This window comes from Lampris incognitus, chromosome 19 (genome assembly GCF_029633865.1).
Source record: "Lampris incognitus isolate fLamInc1 chromosome 19, fLamInc1.hap2, whole genome shotgun sequence".
Classification (NCBI taxonomy): Eukaryota; Metazoa; Chordata; class Actinopteri; order Lampriformes; family Lampridae; genus Lampris; species Lampris incognitus.
In genome coordinates, this window is record NC_079229.1 from 20,332,613 (window position 1) to 20,349,019 (window position 16,407).

A 16,407-nucleotide genomic window follows, 5' to 3' on the forward strand; every position below is an offset into this window, starting at 1 on the left:
CTCACTATTGTCTGTGTCTGTTTCTTTTCCATATCACGTATTGAACTTGGGTGCAATCTTCAAGAAACATTATTTTTTTCTTTTTTAATCTTGGTATTCATACCCACCATCCATCAACCCCACCCCCTTCTTTCTATTCATCCTCACATCATCCCTTCTACTCTCTGTTGCCCCCAACCTCCACCCACTGTATTATCTCACTCTCTTCCTCCCTTTATGCCCTTTCCCTTTCTTTCCTCCTTACATTTGTGCATCCACCCCTCCACCGATCTTCCCCTTTTAACCAACTGCTCTCTGCCTCTGTCTCACTATCTCTCTCTCGCTCTAATCCCTCTCTCTCTGCCTGCAGGTGTGGAGGAAGTGTAAGATGCGCATCTTCACCGTAGCCCAGATGGATGACAACAGTATCCAGATGAAGAAAGACCTCCAGATGTTTCTCTACCACTTGCGACTGGATGCAGAAGTGGAGGTGGTGGAGATGGTGAGACTGTTCCACACAATGACACTGTGCTCTGAGACACAAAGGGATGCACCTATTTGATATTGAGCTTTGGCAAATAGTACTGGCAAACACTTGGTATGGTTTAGAGACTACTATGGTCCTGGAAGGTTTGGGTTTGCCACAGTTTGCAATAAACTCAGAGCCAGCACCAGTGTAGATACAGTTTTTATTGTTTTTTTAAAGTCTAGTTATTATGCTGTTCTGTTTGACAACAAAAAACATCCATCTGCTACCCCATGCAGGTTAAGTGCTACAAATAATTTACAACATTTTACAACAGAAACACATGTTATTGTCAAATATATTGTGTTCACAAATCCTGGAAATTACAGTGAGTGCTTATATGCATTATCTGATATACAGATATCAATATTTGCCAAAGTAATTATTCTGATATTTCTCTCCCCACTTTTGCAGCATGACAGCGACATCTCAGCCTTCACCTATGAGAAGACTCTGGTGATGGAACAGAGGTCTCAGATGTTGAAACAGATGCAGCTGTCTCGGACTGAGAGGGAGAGAGAGGTAACGCACATCATTTGCCTTATCACTTTCCTGTACTCGCAGAACCTTTTTCTTGGTTGTTGCATTAGCATTTATCTTGATTGTAATGCTAGTGACCCAGATTTGGATTTTCTTGTAGGTTGACATGTAGTCTTGCTGAATATTGTTAATTTGTCTTTATTTTGTGTGTGTGTGTGTGTGTGTGCGCGCGCGTGCGTGCGTGCGTGCATGCGTGCGTGTGTGTAGGGGTTCAATTACATTTCTCATTGATGGTCGTGATGTTGACTGATGATTTGTTGCTGCTACATTAGGGCTAGCATACATGATACAATCCATTAATGTGTCGACATCACATGGATCACGAACTCTATATAAAGACAATTCCTTCAGGAATCATTTTGGGTAGATTCCATAGATTATGTCACACGTAGTTCAGTGAATTATCTGGGTAATCCCTGGGGACCTGATGCGTTAACAACTGGCCCCTCTCCCTGTCCGTCTGCCAACACCTCACTGCGTCACACCCCCTCTGCTCAGATTCAGAGTATCACTGATGAATCACGTAGCTCGATCCGGAGGAAGAACCAGGGCGGTGCCCAGGGTTCGAGTCCCAGCCGACATTCCTCACAGATGGAGGACACTCAGGAGGACGAGGTAGCAGAGTTGTCAGTCTACTGTGTCTCACCTCCCTCGTAGACGTGCACGCCCATGTTCATAAAATGGTATCTGTGGCTGCAGTTACACTTGTCATTCAAATGTGACATTTATCTTCCAATCAGGTTAGCATCCAGGGAATGTTCTGGACACACAATATTAATTTATTTTTCCCTTATATTCCTGATTGATTTTTATTTTTAACCCCCAGTTGCCCTGATCCTAATTCCACATTGTGTGGACACAGGCAAGCTGCAAAACATAGATTGGCAATACAGACATGGAAAAAAAGAGCAGTAAATGGTTGACTGGCACAGATTAACAAAAAGGGACCATATTCAACAATTTCAGACCACCTTTTGGGCACAAGATGTTATCTCCCAAAATGTGATCTTTGTGATCAGAAATGTCACATTAAAATGATAAGTGTAACTGTACTTATTGAGTTGGGGTACTAATCATGGATCAGTTTGGCTTATAATATTTTGTATGTGCTCAAGAGAGAGAGCAATTTTCCAAAGCTTTGACAGTGAGGCTGATTAATGGTGGTCACTGTGGATTCTCACCTAAACTGTTTAGACACTATGTGACAACAATGACAGAATGATATTGTGAAAGATGAGTTCATAACAGGTGTTGGAATGATCCATGAGGAGTAACTCCACTCTGAAATGTTCGAGACGAAACAGACTCAGGGTCTGTGTTTACAAAGCAAGGTCTCAAAAAAAAAACCTACTAAGTTCAGATAGAAATGACTGTACATACTTGAATAATGAAGTGTAAAACTTTTTTAGTTTTGTAAATGTACACATTGATTCTTGTTCTTACATATTTTACACATTTCGTTAATCAACACCCATCCTTCTCTTAACCAAGAAAAATCATTTTTCAAGTTTTGAAAAGAAGTTGATCCTTCGTTCTTCTCTTTGCTACACTAAATATCTGAAGCACACCCTAACTGTTTCTTGACCTGCCTGGCATAAGTTTACAAGCATACCAAGGGTGCTTTTTACACTGTATGTTCTTAGCCCAGTATTTTCTTATGACTCACGTTACCCCAGGGCTGATTTAGTGCCCTTTTCACTTCGCATCTTATTCAACGTTTCAAGGTTGTGTTGATGCCGCTGCAAAAGTGGCACTCTCCTTCTCTTGCCTAGCTGGTATATGCCAGTTTGAAACCGTGTAAGCTCAGGGTTAAAAATGTACAGTATCCCGATACAGTGCCTTGCAAAAGTATTCAACCTCCCTTGACAGTCATCATTAATTTCTGGATTATAAAATATACACACACATCTGTTCCTGAACAATTTTATTTTTGTGAACCCATAAGATCTAACAGCATGTCCCCAAAGCCAAAATAAGTTATGTTTCTCTGACTTTGTATTAATAAATTAAAAACTAAAATGTAGTGCTTACATAAGTATTCAACCCCTTGTACTCTGAAAGCTCCAAGGTTACACAAATAACAAATTATTCCTAAAACAAACTCAGGTTAACACAATTGGACATAGTATGCACCTGTAGGATATTAAAGTAACAGTCTCATTTATGGGTATCAAAAGCACTCTGTGTAAAGTTCATTAGCCGGGTGTGAACTCCATCAGAAAATGAAGACAAAGGAGCATGATACTGAAGTAAGAGACAAAGTGATTAAAATGCAGAAGGCGAGAAAGGGATACAAAACAATATCCAAGCATTTGAATGTCCCGTGGAACACTGTTGGATCCATTGTCAGAAAGTGGAAGCTGTATCACACCACCCAGATGCTTTGTAGGACAGGCCATCTCTCAAAGCCAAGGGTCCGAGCAAGACATGGGCTGGCGAGGAAAGCCACAGATGATGCTGCAATCCCTTTGAAGGAGCTCCAGAGGTCAGTGGTTGAAACTGGAGTAAATGTGCATGAGTCGGCCATATCACGGGCTCTCCATAAATCCGGCCTGCTTGGGAGGGTGGCAAGACAGAAGCCGTTGCTCAAAACTATGCATATAAAACACACTTGGAGTTTGTCACCAAACATGAGAAAGACCCAGTTAGGATGTGGGTAAAGGTTTTGTGGTCAGATGAGACAAAAGTTGAGCTTTTTGGCCAAAACTCAAAGCATTATGGCGCAAACTTAACACTGTTCATGCCCTAAAAAACACCCTCACTGCAGTGAAGCATGGTGGCGGCAGCATAATGCTATGGGGTTGCTTTTCATCTGCAGGCACTGGGAGGCTTTTTCAAATTGAGGGAAGAATGGATGGAGCTAAATACAGGGGAATATTGGAAGAAAACCTGTCGCAGTCTGGCATAAAACTGAAGCTTGGGAGAAGGTTCACCTTCAAGCAGGACAATGATCCTAAGCACAAGGCCAAAGCAACAATGGCATGGCTCAGCAACAAAGAGGTGAACATTTTGTAGTAGCCATGTCAAAGTCCAGACCTCAACCCCGTTGAACATCTGTGGCAAAGACTGAAAATCACAGTCCAGAGGCACCATCCCACCGACCTGCAAGACCTGTACAAATTCTGCCAAGAAGAATGGGCAAAAATTACTCCAGAAGAATGTGCAACACTTGTACAGAATCATAGCTGTTATTGCAGCAGAAGGGTACTCTGCAAAGTATTGATATATGTGGGGGTTAAATACTTATGCAAGCACTGTATTTTAGTTTTTAATTTATTTACAAAAAGTCAGCAAAACATAACTTTTTTGCTTTGGGAACGTGCTGTTAGAGCTTATGGGTTCACAAAAATATTATTCAAGAACAGAAATGAGTGATGACTGTCAAGGGGGTTGAATACTTTTGCAAGGCACTGTACCCCTGGGGTAAAGATAAAGTGAGAACGTCCCACATAGCACAAAGATGGTAGCTGATTGAGGATCACTGAAATCCTTCTTGTCCCCTCGACATTGTGATCACAATAGTATGAACTAGTCCGAGAATAGCGCCTTTGCTGTACAGTCAGTGGGAGCTGCTTTGTGAATGCCAACCCATCATACCCTAAAATTGCAACCCTACCCCTCCATTACATCCCCACCTGACTCCCAAGTGAGGAAAGAGGACAGTGTCATCACAGGAAACCTGTAACTGGGGTACAACACATGCACAGTTAGCATTTAAAATAATCTGGTAAATTCAGTCAAATATTCTGTTAGTAAAATATGCAGTTGTGCATGTGTTGCAGATATAGGTCCAGAAGTATAAGCTATTTTTTTTCTTTTGCTTGTTTGGTCAGCTTGCCATATAAAATATTCAGTTAAATAAATCACGACAGGACAATTATTTGAGTCAGTGTATTATACCTTTCAGTGACTGAAATGGCACCTATCTAAATTGACCTGATGTGGCAAATCCACACATAATCATGTTTTTTTGCAAGTTGAAACAAAGGTATTGGAGCCACCATTACTACTAAAACTGCTGCATTTTACCTTGGCAATGATCAGTGAACATCAGACTTGACTTGCCTTGATCTAAAGACACTGTCCATCCCTCTTACTTCCTTTTAGCCTAACATGAATCTTCACTCACGATCATCTCATACCCCACGTGACCTGCAAACCTCCTGCCACCCATCATCATAGCCATAGTCACAGTTCATACTGACAGATATACTAGTTGATAAGCAAATCAGACAGGATTAATTTATCATTGTCCCACCTCTTTTATAGGCTGGTGATGCGTTATCAGGCACCCTCAGTAAATCTGTAAAATCTGGTTTATTAGCCAGATTAGGTTTTTTTTTTTTTTTTGTCAGTTGGCTAAAAAGACCATTGCTGACATACAACTCACTATCTGCTTGACTTACAACATCCCACTAAGTACGCTGGATGAAAAATCCAGCAGTATCTGACAGTTAAATCCCAATACTAAGACATATCATTAAGGTTCTCATGAGAATTATAGTATACTGCATAAACATCACTCTAAATATTAGGCTTTATATATAATGTACATGTTATCATTAAAATGCTCTGCATCGCAGGTTTTCCCTGCGATATTTCAAAGAGGTCTTGTTTTTATCTTCAAGACACTTTACCTTTCTTAGATGATTAAAAAGTGGATGGAAAGAGAGTGAGAAAGGACCAGCAGGATGAATTGCATGGGCCCACACATTCCAAATTTAAAATTAGTAATGAACTGATAGAGGAAATACATCCCATAGTGTTATCTTATCATGGGCTGGAGGCTTACCATTAAGTCTCTTCCAAGATCAGTTCTAGTATCCATATCATGTGACTGTGGCTATGAAACACTGGAGCATGCACTTTGTAGCAGGGATGCCATGGCGGATTGTGTGCAAAAGTATCTTCAAATGTGATTTTTAAAACCAAATGGTATTCTGGTCTGTTATTAAAGCCATTTACCATATGAAAGCATTTCTGCCCCCCGATCCCTGCTCCAATATACACATGTACCCACTGTGTTAGTTACACATTATCTATGCCTAATGGCGCATGCATTGTCTAATCCATGGTGTCCCATAGACTCAGAATCCATTTTGAACTCTTTGTTGACTTCCAGCCTTTTACACCCGCAGAATATTCCTAATTCAGTTCATTCTCACCATCGCCGTTCCATATTCTGTTGATCAACCTCAGCTTTGTATTTCAACCCCTTAGCAAGGGCCTTTAGCATGCCCAGACAACCATTGTTTTGTGCTAATTGTTGTGTGTTATAGTATCTTGTGTTACTGGTTTGTGTCTCCATATGAATAATATTTTTTTCTGTATTTTGGTTTGTGTCATTTTTGCTTTTCATTAGCCGGGTAAGCGTGGTTTCACCCATGCAAGTTGAACTAGAAAAGTGCTTGTACCACCCCCCTCCTGTTTCAGAACCCATTGTTTCATGTCCAGCACTCCTTTTCAGTTGGTACCCGATGCTGTCAAATGTTTTTGTTTTTTTTTTGTTTTTTTTTTCTCCAGTTCATGTTTTGATCCCGTTATCTGCCCTTAATATTTTGTGATCTCACTTCACACACACTGCTCTCCTACTCTTTCAATTTAAAACTGTGTCCCCTCCATCATGACTCTCTCAACCCCAAAGTCTTTTCTTGTTGGGTATTTGGGTAGCGTAGCAGTCTATTCCGTTGCCTACCAACACGGGGATCCCGGTTCGAATCTCCGTGTTACCTCCGGCTTGGTCGGGTGTCCCTACAGACACAATTGGCCGTGTCTGTGGGTGGAAAGCTGGATGTGGGTATGTGACCTGGTCGTTGCACTAGCTCCTCTCTGGTCAGTCGGGGCGCCTGTTCAAGGGGAGGGGGAACTGGGGGGAATAGCGCGATCCTCCCATGCGCTATGTCCCCCTGGTGAAACTCCTCACTATCAGGTGAAAAGAAGCGGCCGGTGACTCCACATGTATCGGAGGAGACGTGGTAGTCTGCAGCCCTCCCCAGATTGGCAGAGGGGGTGGAGCAGCGACCGGGGCAGGTTGGAAGAGTGGGGTAATTGGCTGGATACAATTGGGGAGAAAAGGGGGGGTGGAAAATCCAAACAAACAAAAAAGTCTTGTGTCCCTCAACTTTCTCATTCTCCTTACTGAAACTCTTGTTTTACTGTTCATCTTCTTTCATTTTTTTCCCATTAATTTCACTTCACAACACATTTTTCCCAGTACTTGTTTCCCCCTTCCCCTCCCTTTGATTCGTTTCATCACTCTCCACCATACCTGTCCCACTCCACCCCTTTCTCTTTCTCTGTTAATTTCTTTTTTCCATGTTTCTCCGATCCAGGCCCAGTTGATTCATGACAGGAATACCGCATCTCATGCCACTCTGAATGACAAAGCCGACACTGGGCCTGATCGGGTCCACATGACCTGGACTAAGGAGAAGCTCTTCACAGAACGCAACAGAAATCGCGAGCCCAATGCCAACATAGCCGTACGCGACATCTTTAATATGAAACCGTAAGTTTAACCCTTGTTGCTGCAAATACCCCTCAACCAGTTGGTGCATTTCTACTTATAGAGCTGGCAGGTCAAGCGAGAAAATGGAGGAACAAAAAGTTGGATAGTGGTAGTGCAACATCTTAATGTTATTTTTATATGCAACTCAAAAAAGTCTCCAAATTGGAGGAGTTATGTAGTGGCACATTTATAGATGTAGAAATATTGTTTGAATGGTGAAGATGAGACACAGTGTTGCATGTGCCTTACAAGAGATGTCTGCACCATTTTGATTTTTTTTTTTTGGTCACAATTTTATCCAGTCATTTAAAGAGTTCTAACATCATAATTAGAAAAAAATAAAGTAACCAAATCAATATACTTAATAATAGTTTCTACTGACATAACCCAGAGTGCCGTATTAACACTAATTCTAACCAGTACTCCAAAATGGTGCATATGCCTCTGTGCAGGAGGACAGCATGTGTAGCTGTAGTTTGTGTAACAGTAATCATGTGCACACCCAGTGTCTAATAGGGTGAAATTGGACCATCACTTGCATGGTGTGTGCATTCAGACTGCAGTGTGTGTGTGTGTGTGTGTGTGTGTGTGTGTGTGTGTGTGTGTGTGTGTGTGTGTGTGTGTGGGTTGGTGTGTGTGGGTAGTGTTCGGCCATCTGAATCTCAGTGAATGGCTGCACCATGCAGACCACATGCACACCATTTGCCACATTTCATGCTATACTATCTACACATTTTTTATGAGTGTGTGATGTTCATTGTGTATATTCTCTCAAATGTTTTTTTATGTATATAATTGATTTTAAGCCCACCAAACATTTTACACAATCTCTGAATAAAGTCATAACTCCCAGATGAGAGGAAGAAATTGACACTGTTTTAACATGGAACATCATCATGCACACCAATTGGCTCCTCGCCTAATGGCAATCGCTTTCTGCGGTCATCTATGGGTGTTCAGAGGAGCCGTGTGGGACAGTTGGCATGCTGAGTGGCTTTCTAGAAGCATCTAAGCCTGTTTCTGTTCTGTCCTGTTTTTCTCCTTCTAGAGAGTGGGAGAGTCTGTAAGTCACATTTCTCTTTGCCCTAGGCCGTATGTGTATGCTGTGTCTGAGTGTCACTCGTGAGGTGATTGCAGCTTTGTTCAATGTCCTCCAACTTGTGTTCTCATGTATGTATGTGTCTGTGTGTTTAATATGCTTCTTATTCCTCCTATCATATGTATACCTGACAAACCTCGTATGGTTTTAATTTGCATGCAATCATGTCGTAGTGTTTAATACCTCTGACCAAATTTGTGCTTTCCATCCATTAGACATCACAGTGGTAACTGAACCCACATATATTTGACTGGTGCTGCTTTAAGAAGCAAGACAAAAAGTGACAAGAGGGCGTCCGGGTGGCGTGGCGGTCTATTCCGTTGCCTACCAACACAGGGATCGCCGGTTCGAATCCTTGTGTTACCTCCGGCTTGGTTGGGCATCCCTACAGACACAATTGGCCGTGTCTGCGGGTGGGAAGCCGGATGTGGGTATGTGTCCTGGTTGCTGCACTAGCACTTCCTCTGGTCGGTTTGGGCACCTGTTCGGGGCGGAGGGGGAACTGGGGGGAATAGCATGATCCTCCCACACGCTATGTCCCCCTGGCGAAACTCCTCACTGTCAGGTGAAAAGAAGCGGCTGGCAACTCCACATGTATTGGAGGAAGCATGTGGTAGTCTGCAGCCCTCCCCGGATCGGCAGAAGGGGTGGAGCAATGACCGGGACAGCTCGGAAAGAGACAATTAATGAGTCATGGCCCTATTTTTCAAATTCAGTGAAATGGAAGGCAGAAGTTTAGAGGAAGTGCTTTGTTTTGTTTGCCTCATTGCAATTTGGCTTACTGGCAGTTAAAGTATTCATGTCGTGTGTGCTTTCTTGCCATGTGTTTTAACTTTATCGGGGTAATGATATAGGGGCAACTTTTTTAAGAGGTTAAAGTTAGATAACTGGTAATGAGATTATGGTTTTGATTTTGAGATTGAGGGAAAATTAAGGGAAATTCAAACGTGTGACTACAACATGGCCTATATATATATATATATATATATATATATATATATATATATATATATATATATATATATATATATATATATATATATCATCACTGTAAGCAAAGTTGTAGTGAGATTTAGTCGGGGGGGGGGGGTTATTTCTCTGCCCTGCTTTAAAAATGTTGCCCGCCACTATCATGACCAAAATAGTAGTTTGTTTGAAATTCAGAATGGTTTATTTCCATTACCATGATTTGGCTTTCCTTCGTTTTTATCTGTTTGAAGCTAATGATCCATTTTCTAAACATAACACAAATACCTGATCCTCATAACTGAGTAAGAGAAGGAAGTGATTAGTTAAATTTAGAGGGATCTTCTTTTTTTTTCTTTCCAAATTCAGTATCATACTCAGGAGTGCTGCCTGATAACCACATCAAGGCAGGGCTAAGAGCTAGTTGCGGTCTACATTTGTTGAGACCTACCAATAGAAAGAGCAGAAACCTCTACCTCACTCTGATGCTAGTGAATAGCTTCATCTTGGTGAAATCTGCTTAATCACTGGACCAAGAGCCCGCTCCAAACTTGTGTCAGCTAGTGCGTTGGTTGTTTACCACGTGGTCATTTACACTCCGAGGGGGAAAATAGAGACTCTTTGTATCATTATTTAAATGAATTAGGGGTCGTTTCCTAGTCTAACATCGTCATTGACTTCCTTAGTGTCCCATTTCCTCACTATAAGCCTTATGTTATGTTAGGAACCAGTCCAACGTCCGTCGGATGCACACGGCGATCAAGCTGAACGAGGTGGTGGTCAACAAGTCCCAGGGAGCCCACCTGGTGCTGCTCAACATGCCCGGACCACCCAGGAACAGAGGAGGGGATGAAAACTGTATCCTTGACTTACTGCTCTTACTGACTCCAGTCCCACGCTGAAATATAATGGTTTTAAGCCACTAGATGGACAACTGCTTAACTCAGGCATACAGAGAAGCAGGCCACCAAAACAAACGACTTCTTAGAGCAATAGTCCTTTCCTGGGCTCAGTTGCCTGTGTGCCTGCTTGTGTAGGCTAGCAATTCATTATCTGTTTGCAGGCAACCAGCTGCAACTCCAAACCGGCAATGAGCCTCTCTTGTGCTGTCAACCTGCAGCTCACTTTCCAACCACACCTAACCTACACATAATTATTGCTGCACATATTGCCATTGCCTAGATGCTATTTTGTACTGTAACTTTCTCTGTGTCATTACTGAACTACAAGCCTCTGCCAGTGTTGTGTATCAAACTGTACTGATCCCTTCAAGGAAAATTCTCTTTTCGCTCCCCTTGTGTCTTGCTTAAGGACACTTCCAAAGTGACGGTGCTTGTTGAGGCATGGGTTTGAGAACAATCGGCTCTGTGCATAACTGTAGTCTACTGTCTTCCGGTTTCTACTGCAGCAGTCATACCAGTTTCCTGTTTGTTGGCATGTACTATTGACAATGGCATATTTGTCACGATGCTGGCAAGATTTACCATGGATAAATGTTAATGACATGCACAGAATTGTCGACAAACTTTCACCTGCACCTACTAGCAAACGGGTGAAAAGTTTCAAGTTGTGCCTATTATGTTACGTCCACAATTATGAGGCTGAGCGGACGGACGGACAGAATTTTGGATGTAACTTGATATGTACAACTTGAAACTTTTCACCCATTTGCTGGTAGGTGCAGGTGAAAGTTTGTCGACAATTCTGTGCATGTTGTTGACATTTATCTGTGGTAAATCTTGCAGGCATCATGAAAAATATGCCATTGTCAATAGCACACGCCTCGGATGATCCGCTGTGGCGACCCCTAACGGGAGCAGCCAAAAGTAGTAGTAGTAGTAGTCAATAGCACACGCCAACAAACAGGAAACTGGCAGCTGTGTACAGAGTTGATTTCTTGGGCTAAGTGATAATCTCTCCATCCATTATGCCACTGTGCAATGCATTAGCATTTAGCCCAGACTCCCCACACACAATAATTAACTCGCCCACTGGGACCATGTTTCTCCTTTGTAATGTCCAATTCACTGTCCTGGTCTGTATCTGTGCCTCCTCTTTTTCTCCTTGACTCTTATCTTCTCAGACATGGAGTTTCTGGAGGTTCTCCTTGAGGGGTTGAACCGGGTCCTCCTGGTCCGTGGTGGTGGCCGTGAGGTCATCACCATTTACTCTTAAAAAAACACTCTGACCCCACCCTGCACACATCAGTCATTGCCACGGATACCAGTTATCGGGCATTTTTTGAGGAGGAAGCTGAATTGGATTTTTCTTTAGTGGGAGTCGTTGGAAGGCAGGGGCCACTCATGATCGGGCGGACGGTCTTTATGACCGTAAGTGGGAGGAAATGGTTGGTGTTTCACCAACTTACTGGCTCGGTGGCTGAGAGAGAGTGTGCTGTGTTCCCTTGCTGGGCCATTGTATCCCTGCTGCCTGGAAGATAGAGCATAGAGACACTTTATATTTTCATTTACTCTTGAAATTGTCATGTTATATTTTCATATTCTTTCCCTTTCCTTGTGTTAGTGTTGTCACGTTATTGACGCTTATCATTACACAATAAGCAAAGAAGAGAATGTGTGCTTTTCTTAAGAAAAGCACGCATGTTGGTTTATTTAGACTCTGGGGGGAGTACAGTCCTGAGAGGAAGACATGGAGAAGGCAGCTTTGCCCCCTTTTAAATTGTGCGGCATCTATGCACAGACAGAATGATTGCTCTTGAATCTGATGTCTACTACATTTCAGGCAGGAAACACACAGAGACACTGATTGGTAGAAAATCACCCTGTGATCCAATGTGGCTTGCATCAACACAAGTACTTAATTGTCTCATTGAACTACTTTGGGTTCACCATGGGTTCGGATGGTCTGTGTGGACATCTAAAAGGACACACAGGCTGTATATAGGCCGATGAAACATCTTGGTTTAAAGTGAGTTTCATGTTGAAGCAGCATGTGTCATGCTAATTATGTTGCTTTTTTTTGTGTCTTTGTCATCGTTGAGTTCAGAATAACCCCTAGTGGACTGAATGGCCGTGTTTTTTCTGTCTGAGTGAGTGTGTGTGTGTGTGTGTGTGTGTGTGTGTGTGTGTGTGTGTGTGTGTGTGTGTGTGTGTGTGTGTGTGTGTGTGTGATTCATGCACACGTACGCTTGCACGAGTAGGTAAGCTTGGGGAAAGTTTGGTCATGTATCGGATGGGTCAAAAGGACTTTGAATGTGCAATAAAAGACTTGTCGCTGTTGTGTGTTTTCAGACATATCACTAGCCAGCCCCTGAGACGGAGGGTGGGGATCACCTTATGTTACCTGGGTGGGGGTCTTTTTAATGAATTCTGGGTAAAAGATAGTTAATCGAAGAGCAATATTCCACATCCTTTAAGTGACCCATTGTTGCAATAGGGAGAATAGCCATAGTAAATTGTACAGTATGTTATGAAAATGTACCAACATATTTATGATTTCTGAAGTAGTGTTGATAGAAATTTGTGTAGAGCAGAATTGACAGGAAGCATAGCTTTTGTTTCTAATTCATGGGCTGTTTGACAGCTTGAGAACACAAATTGCTGAAGATTGGCTTGCAGCTTAAACTAAATCTATAGATTGCAATTACCGCTGTCGGCATTCGATTAGGTCAGAGTGACCAGGAGTCGACGCCTGTGGCTTAAGTTCAAAAGTAAAATAGTAATAGGTGTTGGATTCCCTCGGCAGTTTTATCCAGCGTCGGCTTAGTTGCAGCACCGTTCTCTTTGCACTAGCTACCTTTCAATGTAATGGAGACTGTCTCGATTTGTTTTATCTTAAACATGCACACAGCGATGGGATGCACGTTCTACCTGTCAGTGCACCAACACATCCTCACCTACCTGGGTACCTTATTGTTCCACGGGTGGGCTCGGTCTCTCGCTTAGGAGGTCGTGGAGGGGGTTGATAGGGAAAAACAAACACCGTCGGCAACTGACTTCATATGCATGTATAGGAGAAGATGTGCCAAAAAGAAGAAAGAAAGAAACTGTGGAAGTATTATCGGTGTCAGAGCTAGTCCCTACTACAGCCATGACTGTTCATCACTAGAAGCCCTGAAAAACATGAAAATGCTAAAAAAAAAAAAGGAAGGTTATATTTATGATGCGACTTGCCCACCCCTCCCACAGAGATTGCCTACTTTGTTCTGCTGTGTGTGTGTCCTTTTGAATGCTTGATTCACATTTCTGTCAGAAGTCTTGAGTAAATAATGAAGGTTTTGTCTTGCAGGGCATTTTGATCCCCCCCCCCCATGCCTTACATGGGTAAATGCTGCCGGCACAAAGTCTACTACGGGTTAGGTTAATGAAGGAAGGGGGCATTCAACCCTTGGTTGGTGGTATCTCCACAGTTTCTTTTCTGCATTTTCTTAGTTGTGCAGTATTTTGTAAAATGGAAATGTCATACTCTTGTGTAGATGGAAAAGCAAAGTCCTGTTCAGAGTCTGTCTGTCAGTTAAACGACATCCTCTTTGTTTTGTGTGTTTATATTTTCTTCCCCATGTGCACCTATGTATTGTAGCCATGTTCTGTGTGGTGTTTGTCTCTACATTTATTGTAATTATCTTCTGTTACTTCTAGTGTTAATTTTCACAACTGTGAGTCTTGCAAATTGATCGGCGGGGGAGTGGGGGGAGGCTGCAGTAGGGAACTTGATTGTTGTGTGGGGGGGGGTGCGCACAAGTGTTGGTCTGTGTCTTCTTGTCTGTGCATACACACTTTGGTGTGTATGCACGCTTGTCTGTACATGCATGTGCACACAAGTGTTGGTCTGTGTGTGTGTGTGTGTGTGTGTGTGTGTGTGTGTACATGCATTTGCACGCAAGTGTTGGTCTGGATGGTCTGTGTCTTGTCTGTGCATACATGCTTCGGTGTGTGTGTGTGTGTGTGTGTGTGTGTGTGTGTGTGTGTGTGTGTATACATGCATGTGCACACAAGTGTTGGTCTGTCTTGTCTGTGCATACATGCTTGTGCGTGTGTGTGGGTGCGGGGAAGGGGGTTGAAACCCATCAGAAACGTATACAAGCAAGATGTTGGTCTCAAGGCCCCTGGTTAGACTGCAGGTCTTATGTTTAAGAACATTGAATTAATTGTGTGACGCATTGGCGGTGGAGACGAGCGGGTCATGTGACCATGTTACCACCATGTGTGAAGTTCACTGAAAACATCTCAGCTGAGTCTCTTCTGTTTTGTATGATAGTCCCCGAAGATGAAATCTCTGGGCCTATGTTATAAAACATCAAGTTGTGTCTAGTTTTATGAAGTTGAACATTTAAACCATTAAACGTTTTAAAACTTGTTCAGATCAGTTTAACAAATAGATTTTTTTTTTAAAAATGTGAGCTTTGTTACTGACACTGAGTAGCAGGAGCAGGTCATAAATGTTGAATAAGACAATAAAATCTTGCACAAAAGATGCTTATCGATTAAGAATAAATGTCTCTTGAGGGTAAATAGGATCATCAGCAATGTGTGTTTCACGGCTGTGTCGTCGGAAGTGACAGGAGAAATGTTATCTACCTCAACATGTCACTGAGGCTCGGTTTTACAACAAAAAACGTACAGTCACGTGACCTTTTTCTCTGTACATTCACAACCAAAGTTTGCTATGGGTCAGTGTCTGCAAGAGCCTCTGTTCTGTGAGAGAACCAGCGGAACTGCACCCGTGGGGGTGTGTGTGTGTGTGTGTGTGTTCGTTCATGCATGCGTGTGCGTGCATGCATGCACCCATGTGTGTGATATAACAGAGAGACGGGATGCACATTTGTGCACCATCGTGTGTGTTGGGTGTGTTTGCACGTGCGTGTGATTCTGCTGCTGCTGTCCAGCTCAGCGGGCAGGCCTCACAGACGTAACAGGATGTCACTTGTGGGCGCACATTTAGAGAAGGTTAGCCCTGTAAATTATATTTGTGCCTCTGAGTAATTAATAAAAGTGCTGAAATCATCTAAGCTAACCTCTAAGCGCCTCTGTTGTCCTGATTCAATTAATCGCACACACGGCAGCACTAAACTGTGCTGGACAAAACATCAGTAGAGGCGGACTTGGAGCAGTGCTATACAAGCAGTATTGACGGCGTATGGGACTTGGTTGTATCTACCACTGCAATGGGGAAGACCATTCTGGTTGGCTGGTTGCAGTTAATTATGTATGAGACTGATATGACTGCTTTGTTGGGTCAGTAGGTTCGTTATGTTTTAAATTGGGATCGTTTTCTGAGCCATTTACCACTATGGGGCCTTTAATGAAGATGTTGCTGCTCTGCGTTTACTTAAAGGTACAATCCGCAATTGATGCAGCCAATGCCGCATTGCTTTCAGTTCCTTTTGAGGCATTCAGTTGGTTCCCATTTCTCAAACAAATACACAATGTCTCCCCCCCCCCCGTTTTTCACCCCAATTGTACTTAGCCAATTACCCCACTCTTCCGAGCTGTCCTGGTCGCTGCTGCACCCCCTCTGCTGGGGAGGGCTGCAGGCTACCCCATGCCTCCTCCGACACATGTGGAGTCGCCAGCTGCTTCTTTTCACCTGACAGTGAGGAGTTTCACCAGGGGGACGTAGCGCATGGGAGGATCACGCTAACCCCCCCCCCCCCCCCCCCCCCACAAAAAAAACAGGTGCCCCAACCAACCAGAGGAGGTGCTAGTGCAGCGACCGGGACACATAGCCGGAGGTAACACGGGGATCGGTGATGGTCTGGCAGTCTGTCCAGGGTGTCTCCCCGCCTGCCGCCCAATGACTGCTGGGTTAGGCTCCAGCATCCCCGCGACC

At 43.2% G+C, this 16,407-nt stretch overlaps 1 protein-coding gene across 3 annotated transcripts in view; it reads left to right on the top strand.

Moving 5' to 3' along the window:
- slc12a7b (solute carrier family 12 member 7b) overlaps positions 1 to 15,051 on the top strand; it is a 95,439-nt gene extending 80,388 nt beyond the window's left edge. Inside the window, exons 20-25 of one of the 3 annotated variants that reach the window (XM_056299915.1) lie at positions 350 to 481; positions 920 to 1,027; positions 7,378 to 7,553; positions 8,602 to 8,616; positions 10,343 to 10,476; positions 11,702 to 15,051. In XM_056299915.1, the coding sequence (XP_056155890.1) occupies positions 350 to 481; positions 920 to 1,027; positions 7,378 to 7,553; positions 8,602 to 8,616; positions 10,343 to 10,476; positions 11,702 to 11,793 (657 nt within the window). In that variant the 3' untranslated portion in view covers positions 11,794 to 15,051. Of the gene's footprint in view, positions 1 to 349; positions 482 to 919; positions 1,028 to 7,377; positions 7,554 to 8,601; positions 8,617 to 8,642; positions 8,724 to 10,342; positions 10,477 to 11,701 lie in introns of those variants that run through there. The other 2 variants (XM_056299916.1, XM_056299917.1) reach the window with 2 other exon arrangements.
- The last annotated feature ends 1,356 nt before the right edge of the window (positions 15,052 to 16,407 follow it).